We start from the raw sequence: 24936 nt of genomic DNA, 5'->3' as shown, positions 1-24936 counted from the left end.
TACGTCTAATTTTGTTTCAAAAAGACTTTCTATCTCTTGTTGGTATTTAATATTGTTGGTATTTAAGACTAGGTATTTAAGACGTGTCAGCATTTGGATGATTCTCTAACTTTTGATTTAGAGTTAGCTTTTTGTCTGTTTGGAAAATCAGTAAGAGAGTAAATCAAGGAACCTTCATAACACAGACAAGATATTTCTTTTTATTTGAGACAAACACCACTTGGAAAAATATATTTAGGGATTTATAATTCAATCTTTTTTAATTAGTTTATTTTTTTTATATACAAATTATGTGAATATTTCTCATCCTTTGCATCCAAAGCTTGTTGGAGGTTTCTGACACTTTTTTTCTTGGATTTTTGTATTTTATTTTTTTTTTTAATCTGATTACTGATGAATAATTTTTAGAAAATCAATGCTGGATAATTTGTTTGTTTGTTTATTTATTTATTGTGATTTTGCAGACCACAATATGCCTTTATGTTTTTTGTTTCTTTTTTTTGGTTAATTTAGAAACTGGAGTTCTGATTCAGCACAGTCAGATATCTAGATTATGTGTACCTGCTGTCATTTATAATATCAATGGTTTCAAAATTAGATTCATATGTGGAAGTTAGCCAAATATTTGTATATGGAAGTGACATGCTCTATTTTAAAGCAATTCAGTGATGCAATATATGTTTCATTGTTCAGACATACTGACTTCCTAGCAAGTTCCATGAAAGTATTTCAGATTCAGAAGTCATAGATAAGCACTATGTTTGCATGTTTTATTGGAGATGCTAGAAAATCATCTAATTAAACAGCAAAACATGACATTTAAACAAAAAGTTAAGTATATAACCAAGAAACCAAACCTAAATTTTTATACAGTCTTTTTTATTCTTATTTAATCTAACCTATAACTATCTTACTAAATAACATTAAATTAATAAGAAAATATAGTAAATGGCACTGCATACTACTGAAACCCTAATTATGCTATATTTTTGTGTGTGTGTGTGTGTGTTTGATTTTGCTGTCAGGAATCTGACAAATTAATCTATACACCATAAATTATTTTGTACATCATTCATTTGTCCCTGTATCTTAGCTTCTTTAAACTGCTGAGTACAGTGAAATCAAGTAACATGAGAATTCTAAACCCTGTGTTAAAAAATAATTGCCTGTTTTCTCCCTTAAGAAACAGCAAAATAAATTTTCAAAATTATAATCCTGGGGTATTTGTTTATATATTTATATAATATTTCTGTGTGGTTATTGTGGCAGATGTAGGGAATTGGTAAATTTTGGTCTTGCTAAGTTGAACAGATATCAGAGGAACTTTTCTGTTTCTCCCTCCTAGCAAACAGTTCATCTCTCCATTTCTACAGCAGATATGGGAAACAGACTGGAACACCTCTAGGCACTTACAGCTTTGACTATGGTACCCTGGCTCTGCTGTTATGCAGAACTTCTTCCAGGCCACTGTATAATAAATTTTCCCATCTCAAAATGATCTTAAAGCTGTACAAAGTTCATTTATTTAGATTTTGGGCTAGGGATCAGGATTTAACCTAGAATAACACAGGTTATCACAATGAAAGCACGATCGATTAACTACAATCATGAGCCAAAGTAAGGAATACAAATAGTCTTTGGAGACTTTGAAAATCCCATCTCTGATTATATTTGAGGACTATTCAGATTTTTAAGTTAGGTACCTGACTGGGCTGTTAACATTGTCCGGATCTCTTGCAGAAACAACGCCTACCAATGAGCCATTTGTAACCCCTTCAGCTATCTCCATCACATAGTTCTCCAAGTTGAAAACTGGAGGTTCATCAGCATCTTGCACACTGATTTTGACAGTAGTTGTGTCCTCAAATGGTCCTTCTTTCAGAAAATTGTCATCAATGTATCTGTTTACAACTTTAACACTAACACTGTGTCTCCTCTTGCTTTCATAATCCACTCTCTGTTAAGAAAGAAAATGAGATGTGGAATATTTCCTTTTTTTATGCATTTGAATTAAAAACAGATCTTTAAGTGGTGTGAAATTAAAGGCAAAATAATGTTACCTTTCTTTCAGATTTTTTAATAGATACTACTAACATTAAACAAATATCTTTAAAAACACTTTAACAATTAAATGATGCAATGTTTTATTTGCTTTTACATGTAGACTGGTTTTCTTGTTACCATTAAACAACACTTCCCACAGAAAGTCACCCCTAAGAAAATACCTTCTTTTATTAGTACTTGCATTGCCACCATAAGTGTAACTTTAGCAAACATTATTCTTGACTTTAACATAAAGAATGGGAATCAATTAAATTCCGCTTTAATTTAGTCTTCCAGATTGTTAGTATTTACCCTCTAAAAGAAGAAAAGAAAAAAAAAAAAAAAAAAGCATCAGAGAGCTTAATAAACACCATTATATTATTATATTTGACAGTCATTATCACCTGAAACAAAAACAAATTAGAAACCTTCCTGACCTGTAATAAACTGAAATTAGAAAAAGAAATAAAACCACCACCAGCAACAACAAAAAATGTTATAACATTCAGTTCTTCAGGCTCCTGGATTTCACTAGAGACTATTGAACTTTATCTCAGCAGAAGACCCAGATGGCCCAAAATGCTTCCTCTTCCTATGTGATGTCAAAATAAGTAATACATTCCCAAATCCTCTGAAATATTGTAATTAATAAGTTAGTATATTTAGTGCCTTTATAAAGCTATGCCATTGCAAAAAACTTGACTGCCTACCCAACATTGTAATACATTCTGGTTTCAGTTGAGTTTAACAGGAGGTGTTGAAGTGCAGGAGGTATTATGTGTACATTTTATTGATAAAGATTTTACGGATGATGCACAGAAGATATACTCATAATGGGGTACACTTTGTTACACAGCTAGGAATAATATTAAGATACTTTGACTATCAGTATTGTATTTAACAGTTACAGGAATGTGGAAAAAAAGTAAACAGAAAGAAAAATGTTTCTTTTTATCCCCCAAATATTCCAGTCAAATCACAAAGCCTGAGGAAAAAATAAATAAATAAATAAATAAATAAAAATAATAAAAAAATAAATGGTATTTTATAAAACATCCTTTTTATTTGAGGAGGTTCTTTTCTCTATTTAGGGATTTTTCAGAAAGCTTCTGATGTCTCACCTTTTTTAATAAGATAATTCCTTCTTGAGTCTCATTGTCAGTAATGATGTCAAAAACATCTGAACTATCTCCTTCAATGAAATAGTTCATGGCTGCATTCTCCCCAATGTCGCTGTCTTCTGCCATGATTTTGCCTACCGTAGTGCCCACAGGAGCATCTTCAGAGACATTCAAATAGTATAGTCCTGAGGAAACAAATACTATCACAGTTCAGTGATCCATGGTTTATAGTTATTGAGAGTATGATGGCCTGAGGTTCTCAGAAATCAGGAAAAAGTCCCCAGCTTTTAATAGACCTATGTATCTAATCCAATAATGGACAGACAGGATAATCAACTACAGCAGGGTGAAAAAAAAAAAAAAAAAAAAAAAAAAAAAAAAAAAAGCAGTGGATTGCAGCACTTTCCAAAAAACATTTTATTAGTTCTTCCCGCAAGCGTATCTCCCACGTCTGCAACAAACTCCCTGGACAGACTGTCACATCATTTGTCAAAAGCTCACAGTACCTCCCAAAATAAATAAATAATCAAATATTAAAATCAAAACAAAACATAACATTACAAACAAACAAAGAGGAGAGGAGAGGAGAGGAGAGGAGAGGAGAGGAGAGGAGAGGAGAGGAGAGGAGAGGAGAGGAGAGGAGAGGAGAGGAGAGGAGAGGAGAGGAGAGGAGAGGAGAGGAGAGGAGAGGAGAGGAGAGGAGAGGAGAGGAGAGGAGAGGAGAGGAGAGGAGAGGAGAGGAGAGGAGAGGAGAGGAGAGGAGAGGAGAGGGAGTTGTATCCTATTGTTGAGCACAAAATATATATAAAGCAAGATATTTATCTCCAAATATGTAAGATATTTATCTCTAAGATAAAGATTAATATATAAGATATTTATTTCTAAAGCCTCATGATAAAAACAGAAGGCCTGAGGTCCTTTGATAGTGGTTGGTTTTCTGTTCCATTCATTTTTTTTGTCTTTATTTTTTGTTTGCTGTAAACAAAGCATAGACTTGTTCAGAAATAAATAAATAAAAAAAATAAAAATATAAATAAACACCCTATCATTGAACTTAACAGAGCTACAGTAAATCTAAATTTCCTAAAGTCTTCAGCTACTGTAAGAAGCTTATACTCACTCTCTATGAATTTAGGTGGATTGTCATTCATGTCAGAGAGATTGATGGTAACTGTAGCTGTTGCTGAAAATGCCCCAGCTTGTCCCACCATATCTTTGGCTTGGATGATGACCAAATACTGATCTTTTGTTTCTCTGTCCATTTGGGAAGCCATTCTGATGACCCCTGAAAATATAAAGCCATTTTTTATATCCCTGACATATAATAGTCATGCTTTTTCCCAATATCTGACTATATAATATGGGTATAAAATGGAACATTGGTCACAGTTGTGGATTTATGGTCTACACTATGCACGGCACACCTGTCCTAATGCTGGAAATTAGTACTCATGGGAACATCTACACTGTGTTACAGATTCATTCTTAGAGTTACAGGGAGCAGAACACACCATATATCTTCTCTACCATATGTAACCATCTTCCCCAGAAATCAAGATTTTGAAGAGATATCACATATCTGTGGTTTCTCCAACTACATAGAGATAGAAATGGTCACATAGTGAGTCTTAGAGCTGCTAAGTCAAAAGTGTGTCTCTCTGGGTCCACTTGTTGAATAGGGTACTCAGAATCTAACTAAATTCTTCATTCTCTAAAAAGAGATGTAATCTCAGCTTCCCTTGGGAAAGAAAGTAATGACTTACTTATTTGTTTGTTTAAATCTAGGAGTTATGCAAAAATGCAAAAATATATAGTGATATCAATTGATATTCTTGCAGAAATGAAGAAAGAAATATTTGCTTGTATCTACTTTATGTTAGTTTATTTATTTATTTATTTATCAGGTGACAAGATCATTCTGTAGTACCTGTCTTTGGCTCCACAGAGAAATAAGGCTGACCCTGAATGAGACTGTAAATCAGACGGGCACTATTCCCATAAGAAGGATCATCACCATCAGTGGCTGTTACCTGTGCAACCGAAGTACCTCAAAAAAAAATAAAGTGGATTATATTTATTCATTGTCTACAAACACATATTGAAGTTACTTATTGCATTTCTCTGGAATTATCTACAGGGCTATTTTAAACTGTTGCTTATGCCTCTTGTCCTCTCATTTTTTTCATTATTGTTTCTCTTCAGTGTTTTTCATCTTGTATAAATTATTTCATAATTACACAGCACAAGCTCTTTAAAGACATTTTAATAAGTCAGTTATATTATCAAACCCTCCTGAAAATTTGCAGGAGCAAATTCACCTTCTAAAATCCATCATCAGAAATGGAAAATATTCCATAGGCAACTATTTTGATGCATTCAGATTTTCAACTAAAATAAAATGAAATAACATACAACTTTTCAGCACTGTCTATATATTGCTTAAAATTGTACATCTTATGCCTTTTCCCCTAATTTTTGGCATGTAAATGAAGTAGAATAAATTGTTTAACCTCCCCTTGAATATTCTGCTAAGTATTTTATGGAACTTTTCTTTAAGAATAAGAAAAAAAGTGACTTTGTCACTAGTAGGCCCACTACCTGACTGAAAGAAATTACTTGTTAGCAAGGAAAGCAGCCAAGAAGTATGACAAGGCTCTGATAACATTTCATATTTTTGAGTCTTTAATGAGCCTTTTCCATGGCAGAATGCACAACAGAATCAATCTGCAGAGCTTGATTTCATCTCTAACTGAAAGCTGGCTATATCCTATAAACAAGATTGGCAGAAAATTCAGGGTGCCATTAATGATGATTATTCTTTGAAATGTATTATTCACTGTAGCATAATTTCATAAGGTAAACTTTATTTTTGTCTCCTTTTTTTTTTTTTTTTTCCTTACCTAGTTCTGCACAACATAAATATCACTTCTTGTGAGAAAAAGCAGGAAATACTTTTTTTTTTTTTTTTTTTATCTGGTGTATGTTCATGTTTGCACCTACTTAGAGCTGTAACATATACTAATATATATATTAAAAATCTATGTATAGTTATACTGGAATAGAAAAGTAATGATGGAGCTCAAGGAATTAGATCTGAATCTTTTTATGGTCAAACTACAAGTCAATAATTATTACCAGAAAAACAAATACATTATTTGTTGAGGCATATATGCGCTTCATAAATAACAATATTGTTTATCAAGGCTAAAAGATAAACTAAATGAAAACATCTGGCTATACTGCAGCTAAGTTCACATCAGCTGCAATCTATTTTTTATAATTTTTTTTTTTTTTTTTTTTTTTTTGCTTGCTTGTTAACTCTTCCATAGTATCACAGAAGGGAGAAGGATGGAATTTGCCCAGGTGGGCTCAGGGAGAAGCAGCGTAATGGAAACATGAAGCAGGCAAGGGACAAATATTTCATGATCAGTACATGAGCTTCTAAATTAAATATGGACTATGAAGGGAGCAGAAGAAAAATGTTGCCCAGATTTGGAAAACTTTTTTTTTTTTTTCATTTTTTAGTCTTTCACTGCTATGAAACCTCTATTTCTTTGTACATTTAACCCATATCAAAAAAAGCAAACCATTTGCCAAAAGGAAGTATGCTTTTACCTAGACATTTGTGTTTGAATGATAGAAATTAGAGCAGTAATATTAATGTTCCCAATAAATTTTGAAAAGAAAGTTCGGCCATTTTTTTAATTCCTTGGTTGGAAGAGAAAAATTGACCAGATAAAATTTATTTATTCATTTATTTATTTATTTTTCTGAACAAACAAATAAACAAGACCACCTCTTGACATTCCAGCCATTATATAATGACAGCAATCATATAATTGATATAATAAAACTCCAACATAGTTTAACATAATTTATGTGAAAACTGCTATAATGCCAGAGACAAATCAACTAAATCTATCTGTGAGCTTTTGAACATGCATTTTCTGAATATGTGAGTCTGTGTGACATCGATATAAAGTTTAGCTCCAAATATGTGTTGTGTCTACATAAATGTCTTAAGCGGCATAGTAAACATGTTTACACATTCTGTGCTTTTCATTAGGTTCTATTTAAAGCAAATTACTTTTTTTTTTTTTTTTTTTCTGATTGTTATATAAGATTTACTTTACATTCCTTTGCTGTTGGTTTTACTTCTTTTGGACAAAATATTTATTGTGCCACTTATATATTGCAACCCGTTAGGTAAACTAGAAGGCCCTTGTATAAAAAATAGTTACTCATTTTTCTAACTAGAGTTTGAAATCTACTAAAACAGTAATTACTGATATATTATTGCATCTGACCTAACCATTCCATCACATATACCGCATTTGTACACTTTTAACAGCTATATGGGAAGCACTTAATGTAAAACTGCACGGAATGCCCAAGGGAAAACTGCAGTCCTGTACTCTTGGAAGAGTTCATTTGCTGACACACTTTTCATTCACATTGACACTTGCATTTAAAATCCTAATAAAGTTTAGTACTGAAGATAAAAGAGAGCTAAGAAAGAAGTAAAATATATTCTAATTTGTTGTCACATTAGTATACATTTAGATATTTGTACCTAACTTTAGGTACAAATTATCTATGTCTGTTTTCTGTTTTTCTGTGGTTTTCTGAAGCAAGTAATACATGACCAGCTGTGAATTATTCTTTTCGCTTTCTTAGTTCCAGACAAAAAGTTCAGCAATTGTGAACTACTTTTCTGAGTATGGACCATGCTTCCTAAGCAAGTTTTTTCATAAAAAGATCCCAGGTCCAATATAATTGAGCTGAAACGTCGTTAGAGAGCTCTGAAATGGAGCAAAGACTAAGACTCTCTATTGCACTGTGCCATTTAAAGTAATTCCGGTCTATATTCTTACTATGCAGAAGGAGATTCTGTTTTACTGGGAGAAAAGCACTGTGATTTTGATTGGTTACTGTTTCTGTCCATTTGGGAAGTTCAAAATTCCCTTCTAAGGATTAATGCTTTAAGATATACATCAAATGAGCTTTCACCTCAGAAGTGCAATACTTGGAGAGGCAAGGTAAGTGAGCCCAGAGAGGACAGCATGGTGTGGCTCAGCTGTTTCATGTATTGGAGCTATTAGGGTGTATACCAGTATATACCATTCCATTTATACTCTGTATGTCTCAAAATACACTTTAGTATGCCAGTATCTTAGTTTAACGTGGGTAGGTAGCTGAGCACCATACAGATGCTCTCTTATGCCCCATCCCCAATAGAACAGCGGGAGAAAATATGATGAAAGAAAAGGCTGATAATAAGGACAAGGAGATCACTCACCTACCACCACAGACAAAACAAACTTGGCATAAGGGAAATTAATGAAATTTATTACCTAAATACAGAGCACATATAGCAGTCTAAAGAAGTGAGAACTAAAAGCAAACTAAAAACACCCTCCATGATATCCATTCTCTTCTATGTCCTCTCTCCAAAATGCACAGGGGAACGGGGAATGGGGGTTGTGGTCAGTCCATAATGCCTTTTCTCTGCTTCTTCACTCGCTTCCTCTGCTCCAGTATGGGATCTGTCCCACAGGATTCAGTCCTTTCGCCTGCTCTCCAGTGGGGGCTGTCCATGGGCCACAGGCTCCTCCACGCCATATCCACCTGCTCCACTGAGTGCTCCTCTACAGGCCGCAGCGTGGACATCTGCTCCCTGGGCTGAAGGGAAACAGCCTGTTCCACCAGGGGCCTCTCCACAGGCCACAGCGGAACTTCAGCTCTGGGGCCTGGAGCACCTCCTGCACTGACCTTGTGGTCTGTAGGGTTGTTCCTCTACATTTTTTCACTCTCTCCCATATGCTGTTGCACAGCAGATTTTTCCTTTCTTAAATCTGATCTCACAGAGGCGCAACTAGAATTGCTTACTGGCTCAGCTTTGCCAGCAACAGGTGCTGGCATCCAACTTGGAGCTGGATGTAGCTGGTTCTAATTTAACCCAGGGCAGTTTCTGGAACCTTCCCACAGAGGCCACCTCTGTAGCCTCCCTGCTACTAAAACCTTGCCTCATAAACCCAGTGTAGCCTGTTGTGTACTAGTATCTACACAGAAGAAGCTGATGAAAAGTAATCTCTAAAATAACAATAGCAAAAGTGCTAGAATAACAATAACAAAAGTGCTAGAGAGGCCAAACATAGGAATGTAGAAAATATTTGAAGATCAATAGGGCCATCCTAAATTCATGTTATATAATGGTTAATTGCAAGTCTATGAATTCACTATCTCAAGAAGTCTGTGTCTAAGAGGGGAGGCACACAGATATGTTGTTTTATTTTTTACACGTTCTGACAAATTGAGAGAATGCTGTTACTTCTGATTTATTTTTCATATTTTAGTGGGATATTTTATTAAAAAAAATAAATAAATAATAAATCTTATGTTGAAGCGATGTAGTATTTTAGGAATTTAAAGATACCGTAGATTTGATAAAGACTGCTGCACCTTCTATTTTCAGATTGTCAGTTATAGGCAACTCAAGTGAACACAGATTGAAGCTTCTCATCTGTCAACTGCTTATTGGTGAACTGAGGTGAGAAACAGATAAATGGAAAGAGAATGCTACTGTTGCTTTGATCCATAAGTACTACCCTAACTGACTTCTTTTTTATTATCTTTTCCTTTTTTTTTTTTTTTTTTTTTTTTCTTAATCATCCTCTCATCACTAAGACAGGAACTTGTCATAAAGACAGGACGATAAAATAGAAGGGTTTCAGAATTGAATTCTTGATATAGTTCTGTGAAAGGTTATAGGTTAGGGTGAGTGTAAATGGAGCCATATTATATTATCAGCTATTTAAAATTGATTTTTTATAAGAGATCTAGTGTCTTATCAATAATAGTGAATCACATGGAAAAAAAAAAAAAAAAAGCTGTATCAAAGACCCAGGTCTGTGTAATCCAAGATAAAAATATCCAGATAATTCTAAACAATAAACTGTTCTATATTATTGTGGTCACTTATTGTATTATTATATCTATGTTATATTATATATATAATAAAATATATAATATTTTATATATAATTTATAATATATAATATAATTATACATTATAATATAATATAATATAATATAATATAATATATAATTATATTTTATGTAATATATATAATATGTATTATATAATATATAATATATAATAAAATAATATTCTATAAATCTATCTTGTCTTATCTTATCTTATACTATATTACTGTGTCTATATTATTGTAGTCACAAAGCAAAATTTGCTTCATATTTGTTGTACTAAGTTTCCAGGTACATGGTCCAGATCTTCTTTTTATGTATAGATATGTGGAAGAAGTGGTCCAGAGGTTAAGTCATCACTTTTGATAGGAAAATCCTTTTGCAATTTTTGTGCTTATGAAATTGAAAGACTGCTTTATTGCCCACCATCTAATCCAAACAAAGGGAAGCTTTCCAATGTGGAAAGAGGCTTGGCTGTGTAAATAGGTAGGCATCATACAAGATATGAGGATGGTCATCATATCAGCCCACTTCATTCCTGTTCTGAACCCATTACTTACAGAAAGGAAAATATCCCTGTATTTGTGGGGAAATCATGAGTGCTTGTCATGTGATTTTGACTCTTCTCCAGTTACACTATAGTATGATTTATACTAGATAGGGCATAATAAAAGCCTATTGTTTAATTATTAAGCAGAATCAGAGGAAACTGAAGGAGGCTGTTGAGTGCTGTTCAGCCAAGCTTATTTGTGTGCTTAAAGAGTTAACTTAGGTTAGAGGCTTTTAAAATTTAAGTGAATGCTACTTTTGTTTCACAATAGTCTGAAGAGCTGACAGGTTATAATAATAATAATACATTGAACAATTTTCTAGATACTAGGGTGCTATACTGATTGAAAAAGCAGTGAATTCTGTCTGCCTAAAATCTCCTTTGCAGTACCAACTGGTTACAGTAGTCTATCTATTCTGAAGTGTGATGCTGTATTTTTAAACAAGTACCTATTTCATAGCTATGCCAGTGACGGAAAAGACAGGTTTCCATATTCAATACAAGCATGAATCCAGAATATGTAAAAGGACTCTGATACATGTAAGACTTTGGTTTATGGCATGTCATACCTTCAGGTGACATCTCTGGAACAGTAGCCACATAAGGTCCATCCAAGAACTGTGGTTCATGATCATTGATATCTCGAACCTTGATAATAAATTCTGATTCAGGTTCAACGGGAAGATGAGTGTTCCTGTTAAGTGCCTGGGCTCTTAGAATATAGAAGGGTTTCTCTTCTCGATCCACCTTTTGTATCACATAAATTTTGCCATTATATTCATCAATGATAAATATACTTCCAGCTCCTTCCCCAGTCAAAATGTATTGTAAGTTGCCATCCTGTTTGTCTAAATCTGATTTCAGCTGTAAGTGAAAAAAAAAAAACAAACACAGAAGTGAAAGAAATTAATGTTAAATACATAATTTAGATCATTAGTTTATCAGCTCCCACAAACTTCTGCTGAAAACAAGGCAAAGGACCTTAAAACATTATCTAAATTTTTATTATTATAAATTATAAGTGTACTTTAAAAGTTTTATATATACATATATTGTTTTTATACTCAGCAATACTAGGTGTGAATATGAGAGTGGTGTTCCAATTCTGTTGAAATATTAAAGAGATGAAAAGCCATTCTGTGGTATAAATCTGTATTATTTATTCTGAAATAAATTGACATATTTTGTAATTCCTTCCTGGAAGACCTGCGTCCTCTGTTATTTTGCTAAGATCAGCTTTATGAGGATGATTCCTCTGATGAAGCTGAGCCCTGGAGACCACTGTGGTTCAGCTGCATTTGTTCATGTCAACATAATTGTTCTGTTAATGCTAATGATATGCAACATCACTTTTGCGACAGCAGTAACTGAACCTTTCAATGTGCCAGTCATCTACAGTTGAGTTTGTTTGTGAACATCAACTTCCATCATATTATTTCTCTGACATTTATTTATTTCATGCTTAGACAAAATATTTAAGGGCCTGGATAAAAATTTAAAAACCCAATTTAAAAAATAAATAAATATGTATCCAACTTGCTCATTCTACTAAGTGGAATGCTTTAAACGTAAGAGATATGTCTATGTGATTATTTCAATAACTTTTCTGTTTTGTTTCATTCTTATTGACCTTACAGATCAGTGTAGAATATGAAGTCACATACTGAGAAAGAATTAATTATGGCACATTTCTCTATTATATTCACTCAAAATATTTTGTGACTGATGCTGAAGTTGAAAAACAAATCATTTTAGCTTTTCCTTGGAACAATGACTGGTTATTTTGAATTGTTTAATTTTTTTTTTATGCATCAACTGGATAGTTTATTAAAAATGAGGTTGGGACATTGCTCAGAGATATGAGGAACACAGTTTTGAGTTCTTGCACTGAATCCTAACAAAGTATTCAAATTATGCAGAGTTAATTTCCCTTTCAAACACAAGATAAATAATTTTCAGTGTTATGGTGGTTAAAGTCTCTAAAATTTAAACAACTTAAAGCCAAAAGCTTTCAACATATGTACTTTTGTTTAAAACATGGGGCAAGTTCACCTTTATAGGGTGAACCTAAGGGCAGGACTCCTTTATGATTGGTTTCGTCCCATTCGTTTAAACATCATCCAAGAATGACATCTGGCTAAGGGGCACCACATGTTCTTTTCTAGAAACCATAAATCATAGTTTCCTTGTCATGAACACCAGGACATGGGAAAGATAATGAACATCTAGATCTTTACCTTAAGATATGGTTGAGATATGATCACAGAGTGTATCAAACCCTTAGAGACTGGAAGCCTGGAAGCCTGACTGGGACTGGGTGTTTAGACAAAACCTATGATGAACCATTTTGCTTAGTATAATTATGTCCAACATATTTTCATGACCTTAACGATAATAAATGAGAGGTCTCTAATAAATGACATATGCTGGGAAAGTAGACAGAAGGTTCTCAGCTTATTTGTGTATTTTGTTTGTTCGTTTGTTTTATAATAGATAATATACTAAGTGGTCTTTTCATTGTAAATGAGATCTGGGACAAGAAGTTATGTGTTGTCATTATCTATCTTACACTGCAGTACTGATGAACACTTTTTCTCAAACATGGTAATGGAAGATAATTCTATGTTAGATGAAACTTGAAGATTAAGCTCTGAATCTAACTGCAGAAAGAAGTTGTGATAAGGCTAACAGAGACTGTCTACCTTTGTCATTGTTGATGGAGTTTCTTCCTGGGCCTTATTTACTATAAAGTTGATCATAGAATGCCAATTTACTTGTTGATAACAGAGCATACTGTACTTCACAGAAAGCCACAAGTAAATGTGTCTGATTTAGACAATGGTTAGACTGCACTAAATGAACAATAATCTTAAATTAAAATTATCCATAGTTTACCTGTGAGAAATAGAAACACAAGATTTTGAAAATTATCTACAGCAGCGTGAAAATGTTTGGCATTTATGACATTTCTTTTATGGGAAACAATGCTTTTCAGATATGGGAAAAGTAATAATGATTTTTTTTTTTTTTTTTAATGACTATGTCTATACTTGTTCTTTTAGAAGTAAGACATCACAAATCACAATTCCATAGTAGTTATTTTGAAGGGGTTGAAAAAAAGCAATTAATGAATTTTGAGCACCTCACCCTTTGGGCCCAATTAAATTTTAGTGCTAGTTAATTAGCAGTTAAACTTATTTTGGTTCATTTACCTAGAAAGTGCCTTAAAGAAAAGAAAACTAGATCTCAAGACTACAATTACTTCTAGCTTACAAAAATAAATAATAATAATAAATAATAATAATAATTGTAAGTAGAAAGGAAAAATAAGGAATAGATAAAGTATCATTAAGACAATTATCTTAAAGCACATTTTTAAAGGAGGGTGAAAAATAATTGTTCATTGTGCTAAAGCTACGTTAATCTAATGAACCATGCAGATTCCTGTAGTTTCTCAGTGGTAAAAGGATTTAGTATTAATCTGCTTCATTAAAAATTAATGAGGGGTAAATCAGCTGCTACTTAGTGTAATAGAAAATCATGCTAAATACTGTTTGTAAATTTCACTCACTATGGCTTCTTTGATGAAGTGCCAAAAATAGCACAAGCAAGTTGCCAAATGTTGATAAATGAGTCCTTAACTTTCATTCAGAAGACAGGAAAATTTCAGCTACTCTGCACAGATTTAGTTTTAGTAACAGGATGTGAGTGGTGGTTCCTTGACTGCAGAGCCATGACCTTTAGCCCAGGGAGTTCTCTGACCCTAAATCAGGTTGCAGTAAAGTTGAGATGTTGTGCTGCCTGATTACAGCTATCTCAGCCCTTTTTGTATCTTTCTTGATATTTCCAAGTCAACGAGGATGGTTGATCTTCCAAGTCAAGGCAGTACGATGATAATAAAATCTAACATTAAATCTAACCTTGAACTATCCTTACATCATGACTTACCATACCTGTCCAACATACACAGGCATCCTTGAGGTCTGTTCCTCAGTTACAAAAAGCGGCTCCCATATCCAGCCACGTTTTACTCTTCGAACTGTTGTGAAAGACTGATCTGTGTTTTGGGCACTGTATTTCTGTGTGGTTGGAGAGCAAAGCCAAAGCTGAACCACTGTCAGCATGAGACATAGCAAAGTGGAACAATTCATGCTGAAGCCTGTCTTCAATCAATTTTCATCTGTCGAAGACGAGAAGGAGAAAAAAAAAAAAAATAGACCTTAGACAAAGTTTCACAAAGGCATCACTTTTGTCTTCTTTTGTCTTCTTACTTTTACTTATATATTCTGTGCTAATGTAAGAGCTGATTTGCAATATTAAAACCTCTTCCTCTTCCTAAAAGGAAAGAGCTGGAACAAAGTCTGTTTCTGATTAAAATTGAGATACTTTTAGAGACTCTGGCATGAAAGTCAAGTGTTTAACTTTCCTTTATGAATATCCTACACAGGGACTTTTTATGCAAAAAAAGAAAAATCATCCTCCAATTAATTCATCTTCAAATTAAGCTGGGTAATTGTGTTGTGTAACCTAGGAATAATTTGATTGGGATAATTGTATGTTTCTACTTAGAGAGGACTCATTTTGAGCAGCAGTTACAGAACTGCCTGAAGGGTGCATGACTACCCTCAGTGGCCATGATGACTGATAACTGAAACAGAGCGGTGCAGGTTTTTGTTTGTTTGTTTGTTTGTTTTTAACCTCTTCTTTCCCTCTTTCCCAAGTCAGCAGAACACCAACAAAAATGCCAAAGGAACAAGGGTACCATGTAGAAAAGCAGGTCTTTGCACAAGCTATATGATATTATGTTCTTTCCTGTGATTTTTGGCACAATAAATAAAACTGAATTTTAAATAAAGCGCAATTCTCAGTTGATAATCACTGCCTTCTAAGAGGCAAAGAGGAGAATTCTGAAAACCTTTGCCCCACGTTCATTTCTTAAAACCTTATTTGACAATAGATCTAGAAATTTTCTTCAGGTCTTTAGCCAGGAAAAATAGCATTTTCTATGCAAGAACAAATTGTGGTTTATGAATTTATCTCATGGCGGTCAGTTTGTACAACACACTTGGAAATATATATAAATATATATATATATATATATATGGCTGCTTTTAATTTAGGCCTGAAAAATCCATAAACCATTTATCTATTCAGGATGAAATACAAATGTATATGTCTTTTAAAGCCACGGTTTAATAACAGAGCTATCAACACCTGTCTTTTGCAAAGGAAAATATTGTAATTGCTTAAAAAAACAGAGATATCACGTAGACATTTATTCATTTCCTTCCAGAGTTGATATGATGTTAAACTAGATTCTGTTAAAATGTAATCTGTGTTTATATGTTTACTGAGAAAAAGATAAAGGAGTTTTAACAGAAAGACATATATAATTGTAGAAGTTAGAATGTTGGTTCCAGTTCTGTATACATTTTGTTTTTCAAATTCAAAAGCTATAACATTGCAAGATGAGATTTGAATGGAAAGGGTGTGACTTGTGTACTCTCATTGCAGTTTGCTATGGAAAATTACTAATTATCCTAAGTCTGTAAGAATAGTGTTTGCCACATGGAAGACGATGTCAACAAAAGCTCAGCTTGTTTCTCAAATAAAGCTTGAGCAAGTGTTATGCCTTGAGTGTCTTTTTACAATGGGTGCATTTAGTGCTAAGAACTAATTTGCTCAGTATAAAATCTTGAAAATGGTCGTTTCATTTCAGTACATTCCTGCACCTGGGGAGGAACAAACCCCGATATAAGAAAAAGCTGGGGGCCACCCATCTGGAAAGCAGCTTTGCAGAAATGAACCCAGAGGTCCTGGTGGACACCAAGTTGAAAACGAGTCATCAACGTGCCCTGGCAGCTAAGAAGGCTAATGATGTTCTTGGCTACATCAGGCAAAGTATCTCAGCAGGTCAAGAGAGGCAATCTTTCTCCTCTACTCAGTACTCTGACATATTGTGGAAAAATAAATATTTTCAAATCTTGAGATGTTGCATACTATTTTTTATGTGTATAATGTGACTTTTAATTGAAAATACAGATGCTGAACAAATTGTAAAAAAAAAAAAAAAAAAAAAAAAAAAAAAACCATAAAGCTATGTAAGGAAATTCAGAGTTGTATGTCTCTGTTTTTCCCTTCTCTGCTACATCAAACATATTCAATTTGCCATTACTTTCAAGACATTTCAGAGCACATTTATTTCCAGCATCTTCCTACTCATCTGGCAAAAGCCTCCAGCTGTCGGCCAGCATAAGTTACCATTCTTTATAAGCCATAAATACCAAATAAACAATAAAAACCTAATAGCTGCAAACAATTGCCTTCTTTCTAAACTTCAACTCACTCTCCGAAGTAACTCTTACAAAATAACCAGGAACTAATTTCTTATTTCTCATCTTTCTTTAAAACAACAGCAACAACAACACACAGTATTACTTACTTAAAGGAAAAAAGAGTTCACAGTTTTAAGGCAGTTCTGTGCTGAGTCTGCTGCCTATCACAGTGTTTTCTATCTTCCCCTGTCAGTTGTTTCTTTTATTCCCCTAATTGTAAGGTTATTGTAAGTGAAATGACCTTGTAGTCCATGTTATAGCTATAATATGTAGCAGAATGGAGGATTAGTAAAAGTACGGAGCTTTTAGGTAATATAATAATATAATGTAATTATACAAATTCTTAATAAAATAATCTCTCATTAAGAAGAAGACAAATATATTTTCATAGACGAAAAAATGAGCTCTCACTAATAATTTCTCAAGGGAATAAGAGAAATCGGGACCATGTCCTATTCTTCAGTAAGTAGTACATCTCTCTCACTTTTGTTGGACTACACTGGTTTAATAAAGACTGATATTGAGAATAGAGTGATGACAATATCAATTGTGGTTGTAATAAGTAGGCTACAGTTTTTAAAGTAGTATTTTCCTTTTATATGTGGTGAAATCCATGATTTTCCTGTAGACTAGGGACAGATTTACCTCTTGGTACAAAGTGGTGGAGTACTTTGGTTTGTTTTAGTATTGTCCCCAGATGAAATCCTAACATCATTTGAAACTGGATATTAGCTTTAGGTGTTCTAGTATTCTGACTTGGTTTTGTATTCCCGTTGTCATAGTAACAGTAATTTATTATGAATTATGACCTGGTCATTGCATTACAAAATAATACTTTTACTGCCTAACATTTCAAGAATAATAATAGGAAGAGGAAAAGGTTCTAAATATCCAGCGTCTGGGATATCATGAAGTTATTTGTGTGCTGATGGAAAAAAGTAAGAGTGAAATAACAGCCTTCCAAAGTATTAATATGTATAGAATGAGAGATAATGAGGATAACTACTGTTAGCTGAAGAATAAGGACAAAGCAGCTTAACTTTTTAAGTTAAATCATTATCAATATAATCAATATCAATAAATAAATCAATATCAATAAATCATTATCAATAATAATAACAACAACTTTATATAAGAAAAGTCTTACAATTAGGGAGTAAAAACATACCAAAACACAGTAACAAGGTAGATGTTGACTAGATAGTATTAGAAATCTTCTATTATCTTGTTTTACTGCGGGCTTTTGAAACAGTGACTCCTGAGGAAAACAGTTCTTTCTGTCCTTAAAAGTATTGTGCAGAACCAAAAATGAAAGAAGGAAAAAAAAATAAAATCTTGAAAATGGATGGCCATTTCAAAGGTATTTCCTTTTCTGAAATTTGGTGTTGTCTTTGCTTGTTTTTATATTTTTTTTTTTTTTTCCGATACTTATATGTAGCAATCGTTTTGTTTTGAAACTGAAATATTATTATTTATTTGTTTGTTTGTTTGTTTATTTTTGTATCATAAATAGATAATTTAGATAATTTAGGTAATAGATAGAAAGATTGATACAATCTTTCATTTTGTGCAAAATGATGGACTTAATCTTATACTTGCTGCTTCTTGCACTTCATGAATTTCACATAGAAAACAATATTTTACACAGATTTGTTATGTTAGAAACTCTTTACCATTTTCATAGTTTTTTATCCGTGATTTAATTATTTCTATTCAGTGCCAAGTTGTTTTTTTTTTTTTTTGTAAGTTTTCCATTCTTCACATGTTTTAAGAATTTTCTGTGGTGACACCAGAAAAAGGCATATTAAACTTTTAAGAATAAATACGGTATATTTAGCTCCAGCTATGTAGGATTCTTGATTGCGGGTTAGCACAGGGTAAGTCACTTCTATAACAGTAACAATTAGCTGAACTGGTGAAAAACATTAGTGGGAACTAAAAAATAAACATTTATAAAAAAAAAAAAAAAAAAAAGGTGTTATTTAAACTTTGTATTTTACTGAATATCGCTGTTTTCATATGCCACCTTGCGTTTTTTATTTATTTATGTGAGTTGATACCTGTCCTGCTCAGGTCACATTTTCAATAATACCTCTGAGCTTATGTTTTGTTTGTTTTTTCTTTTTTTGTTTGCCTGATTTTTTTTTTAATTAGTTTAACATTTAGTATTGTTTTAGCTTTATTTGTGCTGAATCTAAATATTTTAATTGAGTCTTTTTTGACTTTATGTCTTTCACACATTGTGTTTTTGATAATTTGGACTATTACATCTAACAAGTATGCCAAATTTAATTATACTCTGCCTAGAAGAGCTAACATCTAAAATGTAATATCTTCAGTCAATTAATTAGAGCTATATCAACAACAGCCTTGCTAATCTGTGCATGACTAGTTATTTTAAAAGCTATTACTTAACCTTGAGAAGTGTCTCCTTTAACGCACATCTTGATGTAACATTTGACCAAACCATATTGACTGGTATTGCATATTAACACATTAACAGCTACGTGGCTTCACTAGTCACCCAGCACTTCACTTACTTGGAGAGCAATTACTTGTATGTTATGAATATGACATAAATTTCATTTTATTCTAATTGGGACATTATTTTTTTCATTTTGTAAATGTGAAATGATACCATTAGGGAAGGACTTCAAACTATTGTATAGAATTGCCAGAGTAATTATCTGTCAGTTATACATGAACAAAATAGCATTAGAGAAATTAATTTGTCAGTATATTAGTGCCTTTAAATCTGTGGATTTTAATCAATGTAGAGCTGACTGACTAGAAACACAGTCATTCCTATCGCTTTATAATGGTGTGTTGATTATCTTTTTAGGCAGTATATTAACACCCCAGCATTTTACTAGAGTATTTGTAGAAATACAGAAAAAGCCCAATTGACATTTCAGATGACAAAAAACTGAGCTTTCAATGCCCAACAAGCAGTTGGAGGTACTTACTAGAGAAAAGAAACATCTTTTAAAATACCAAATTGTGATATTTATTTCTCAAATCCTATCTCTAGTATCAAAGTATGTAGGAATTTAAGGAAAGGTAGGACATTTGTTTTAAATGAGGGGAAAGGTCAAAGCTGAATGATGAGATTTCCTACTGTGGCTGAAGAAAAGAGATGGGAGATTCATTCCCTCTTCAGACAAAGATAATATAGACAGTACAGACAGACATATTCCCTGCTTTACAACCTTAAACCACAGTATGTCTTGTTTGTTCTCATTCCTTCAGTGGAACTATTTTAATCACCAAAAGATGATTATGAGTAGACCAACAGGGAGCCAGAATTAAAGCCAGTGACTATTGGTGTTCATACTCTTTCTGAATTTTGTCTGATATACCTAGCTGCAAAATACTTATTTGACTGTGAGTATACAAGAGGAGATAGCCAGTCTATTGCCCTTTTCAGGCCTGGTTCACCAGTATTTTTAGAACTTAGCAATAGGTTATTGATCTGCAGTTTCCCAGACATACAGGCAGCTGAAACCAGCTCATTATTTCTGGGTCTATACTTGTCTTCCCTTAGGTGACTGCTACCTCTGCTGTGGACAAAGATTCTCATGATTTGAAAAACATTAAATCATTATTTCACTCTTCTGTCTATCACATGATGCAGAGTTGAAAGTGAAGCTTCAGACGCCCATGGGAGAAGGAAGCCTAAGTCTTCCAATTGCAATTCCTTGGAGCCCCTTTAGAAACAGCCTGCAGAAGGCAACACATCCCATCCAAAAAGTCTCTGGGGCAAAGAAAGCATCACCTACACCATTTCTATCAACAGAGCATAGCTCTGTGGGGATGGATAGACTTCTTTTTGGAGTTGGACAGGACTTGGACAGATTGCTTTCATTCTGTGCCAGTGACCTTTGGAAGTGCTGGTTAAGATATGGGTGCAGCCCGTATAAGTTCTTTTGTTACTGGATTTCATCTGGAACCAGGAGAATATTAAAATTAAATCAAGGACATCAAAAAGAAATAAACAAAACTTAAAGAAGACTTTTGGAATCTACTCAAATTCCCCAAAGGTGTAATGGATAATATTGCACTCACACACACACAGGAGCTCCAGCAGATTCTCCAAAAGTGATTTATCCTTAAAAAATTTTCCCAAGTCAGTGTGGCATCTCCTCTTCTAGTGGAAGTATAGCTTCTCCACATGTTATTAACTGAAGAATAAAAGTTGGTGTACAGTTTCATAGACAGATACTCCTACTTTATTTTTCTTCCCCATGAGAAAATGAAGTAAGCATATCTACATGGTTTTATCTAAATACTGGTAAATTAAGGATTATATTATGTTCTTTCTCGCAAACTATTCTGCCATACATCTACATGTTGTAATGTAGATGTTGAAATGTCCAGACATTTCTGAGCTAAAGAAAAGTTGAAATATTCTGTCTGAGAACTTGACATTAGAAGAAAATATGTTCATTTTCTGCAGTCCTTCAACTGCTTCAGCAATTATATTTAGACTAAAATAAATAAATAAATAAATAAATTCGATTTAGTAAACAGATGCTGAGATGCTAAGAGATTGTTAGATCTGTGGTGGTATACTGCACTATACACATTGAAATAAATAAATGTTTATTTTTAATTTTAGCTTTCTTTAACTACGACAATTATTTATTTTTAAGACAATTTGAAATATTGAAAATTATGACTAAAATCATGTATTTTTTTGTAAATATTTTGCTAATTAAAAAGACCAACATACATACACAGTAAAAACAAAAACACTTGCCTTCTGGCATTTGCTTTTTATTGTAAAGATTTGCAAGAATTTGCAAATCGAATTACAACATGTTTGATTCACTGGGCAAATCCTACTGGAACATTTTCAGCTCCACAGGATACCACTCAGTACTGAAGAACCACTTGTCAGCATAATGATGTAAAGGACCACATTCTGTGATTCACACTTGAATCTGTTTGCCAGATGATTTTCAGGAAAACACTTCATGAAATGCTCCAAAACTCTTTTCAGGATTCATGTTCCTTTTTGCTTTCATTCATAATTCCTTGCAGACATTAATAACAAAATGCATTCACCTTCCCCATGGTTTCTGAGGAGATTTAACTCCCCCAAACATGAAACACCCAAGGATAAAAAGAATTTTAAACATTTCACTTAAGCTGATGCTTTTAGACGTATTCTGGTGTATTGCTAAGCTTGTGGTTTTGGCTTCTGAGACAATTCTACACGTAAAATGAGCTAAATCAGAAGAACCCTTAAATGAAATCATCCAGGCTATGCCAATGGGAAACTAGAATTAAATCATATTCAAACTCTTATATTTAAGGAGTCATTCCTGGATAAATTTTGAATGAAATAAATAATCCTAAAAACTGAAAAAAAAAAACTAACTTTAACTACATGTTAAATGTAGTTATTTATATAACTTGTAGTTATTATATAACATAACATATTATATAACATAACATGTTATATAATAACTACAAGTTATAGATTATATTATATATATATTATATATTATATGTTATATATATTATATGTTATGTTAAGTTATTATATAACATAACATGTTATATAATGTTATATAATGTTATATAATAATATAAATATGTTATTATATAACATGTTACGTTATATAATAGCTATGTTATGTAGTTATTACATAACATGTGTTACCTAATTACAAAGAGTTAAATAACACATGCCTTCACATAAAAATTAAGGAAAGAAAAAAAATAAAATATTTTATTTTCAATATCTGACTTTGACAATGAAGTAAATAAGTAAGTCTTTTAACAAGACTTTCCTTTATAAGCTATAATATTTCCTCTAATGCTTAACATAAAAATAGAACTAAACAAAACAAACAAAACAGAACAAAAAACCCTGGTCAGCATGCAGTGATCCCACCCTATGTACCACCACAATGGATGTCATTTGGAAAAATGGTGAAAGAATGCTGAAAGATTCTAGCATCCCTCAGAAAACTTGCAGTAATATGAGACAAGAAAAACAGAATTTACCTCCTTTGAGATAGAGAAAACAAACTGAAGAATATGTATAATTTTCACAATCATGATAAATTGAGATGGAAAAGACTTAATTGACAAACTTATAAAAGGATAATATTGTTTCTTAGATTTTATTCTCTTAGGCTATATTTCAGTTGATAAATCTTCCATTATCTCCTGCAATGACAGTAGTAATGACAATTTCAGTTCTATTTAGCTCCTAGTGAGCAAAGGCTTGTCTGTTATTTAGGTCTCCATGCTTTATTTGTTTTATTTTTTTTTTTCTTTAAAGATACATATTCACTGTTCTGCTCATCAACCAGGAACACATTTCATACTCTTTCTTCATACATACTATCAATTTTGTTAAAGGCTAGTATCCTTTTCTTATGTGTTTCTTATGACATAGTTATATTAATTCAATGTGGTTCTTATTTGATTTCATTCAACCTTGTAAGCACTTTTTAGGCAATGAGATATTGAGAGGGGGACAGGAACCAAGCATTAGGTCATCATTAGGCCAGAAAAATGCTGTTGCATGATACATTTCATGTCAAAGATCTTCAAACAGGTTTTCTTTTCTTTGCTGTTCTGTTTCAAGTTTTGGAATAAGATATTCCAGGTATAACACAATATACCCCATCAGATTTGCAAATTGTGCAGAGTTTAAGCAGTTTTTAATGGAATGACATTTTATGAAATTCAAAAGCACACATGCACAATTCCTAATAATACAATGCTTTTTCTAACTATTGATATTTCACACTCTAAAAAGTCTTTAAAGGATATGAGTTAATTTAAACTCCTATGATATTCCAGTATCCTAACAGAACATCAGAGGATAATCATCCAGGCTAAGACTAAAATAAATAAATAAATAAATGAAATATTTTAGTTCCTGTCTTTTCAGTTGCATAGTATTCTCAACCTAGTCCTTGATATTCTTAATAGCCAAGATGTCTTTTCTTCATGTGATATCTCAAAGATTTAATTTTGTTGATTACTTTTGTGAAAGGAGTGCTTGCTTTTCCAGAAAATAAAGCCCCACTTTGTCCAATCCTTTTGCTAGCTACTTAGTACGTGTAATATAACATTTCCTGTCAAACGAGGGGGAAAATTACCATTTATACTTCTATGATGATTCAACACAGTTCAGTCCTTACTTGGAATCAAATTAAAATACCTTGACTTTCTTATTAATTACAAATTCATTTTTACCTAAAAAGCCATTAATTAGAATGTCAGGAACACAGCTTTTTTGTTGTTGATGTTGAAACTTACTATTCTAAAAGTCATTGTTCTGATTGTACTGTGTTGACATATATTTTTTAAATTGTAGGAAGTAGACTTTGAAGAGTTCTTAGCAATTATTTGCCTTGAAAACCCATACTTACTTCAGGTAAAATGATGCTTTTTTAACAAAGTTTTATTTGATGCCCTTAAATTTTGGTCTTTCTTCAAGTATATTACATGAACTTAGAAGAAGAAAAACAGTAAGAGCAATGGAGAATAGCTAATTGTTATTAGTTCATAAGATTATTTATCTTCTGGACTAATACTCCTAGTTAAAAAAAAAAAAAAAAAAAAAGAAAAAAGTTCAAGACACACAGATGAGGATAGTAAAATATTTTGTCGTGTTGTTTCACTTTGTTTTCTGTTCTGCATCTTTAACTCTTCATTCCTTTTTTTCCTTTTCTAACCAGTATTCACCTTATCACAACATGATCCTTCCTCTTCTCATCCCATGTTGAATTATCCTTTCTCAATTAGAATGCAATTGAGGCTCCCCCTCCACTGTTTTCTCATTCTTCACTTAAAACCTGTTCTTCTGTTTGGATCTTGGATTGATGAACTACTTGCTCACTCATCACTGCTGTACCCACCACTGACGTATCTAC

The 24936-nt window shown here is 32.8% G+C and overlaps 1 protein-coding gene across 1 annotated transcript in view; it reads right to left on the bottom strand.

Annotated features, from left to right (window-relative positions):
• LOC311206462 (cadherin-19-like) overlaps positions 1-14851 on the bottom strand; it is a gene marked incomplete at both ends in the record, with an annotated part of 38096 nt that extends 23245 nt beyond the window's left edge. Inside the window, 6 exons of the mRNA XM_084281795.1 lie at positions 1704-1957; positions 3165-3349; positions 4285-4449; positions 5092-5211; positions 11270-11564; positions 14654-14851. Of these exons, the coding sequence (XP_084137921.1) occupies positions 1704-1957; positions 3165-3349; positions 4285-4449; positions 5092-5211; positions 11270-11564; positions 14654-14851 (1217 nt within the window). The remainder of the gene's footprint in view (positions 1-1703; positions 1958-3164; positions 3350-4284; positions 4450-5091; positions 5212-11269; positions 11565-14653) is intronic.
• Between the last annotated feature and the right edge of the window lie 10085 nt (positions 14852-24936).

Source organism: Netta rufina (genome assembly GCF_964035555.1).
Source record: "Netta rufina genome assembly, chromosome: 2".
NCBI classification, from domain to species: domain Eukaryota; kingdom Metazoa; phylum Chordata; class Aves; order Anseriformes; family Anatidae; genus Netta; species Netta rufina.
Note: the sequence above shows the minus strand (reverse complement) of the source record. Positions and strands in the feature narration are given on the sequence as shown.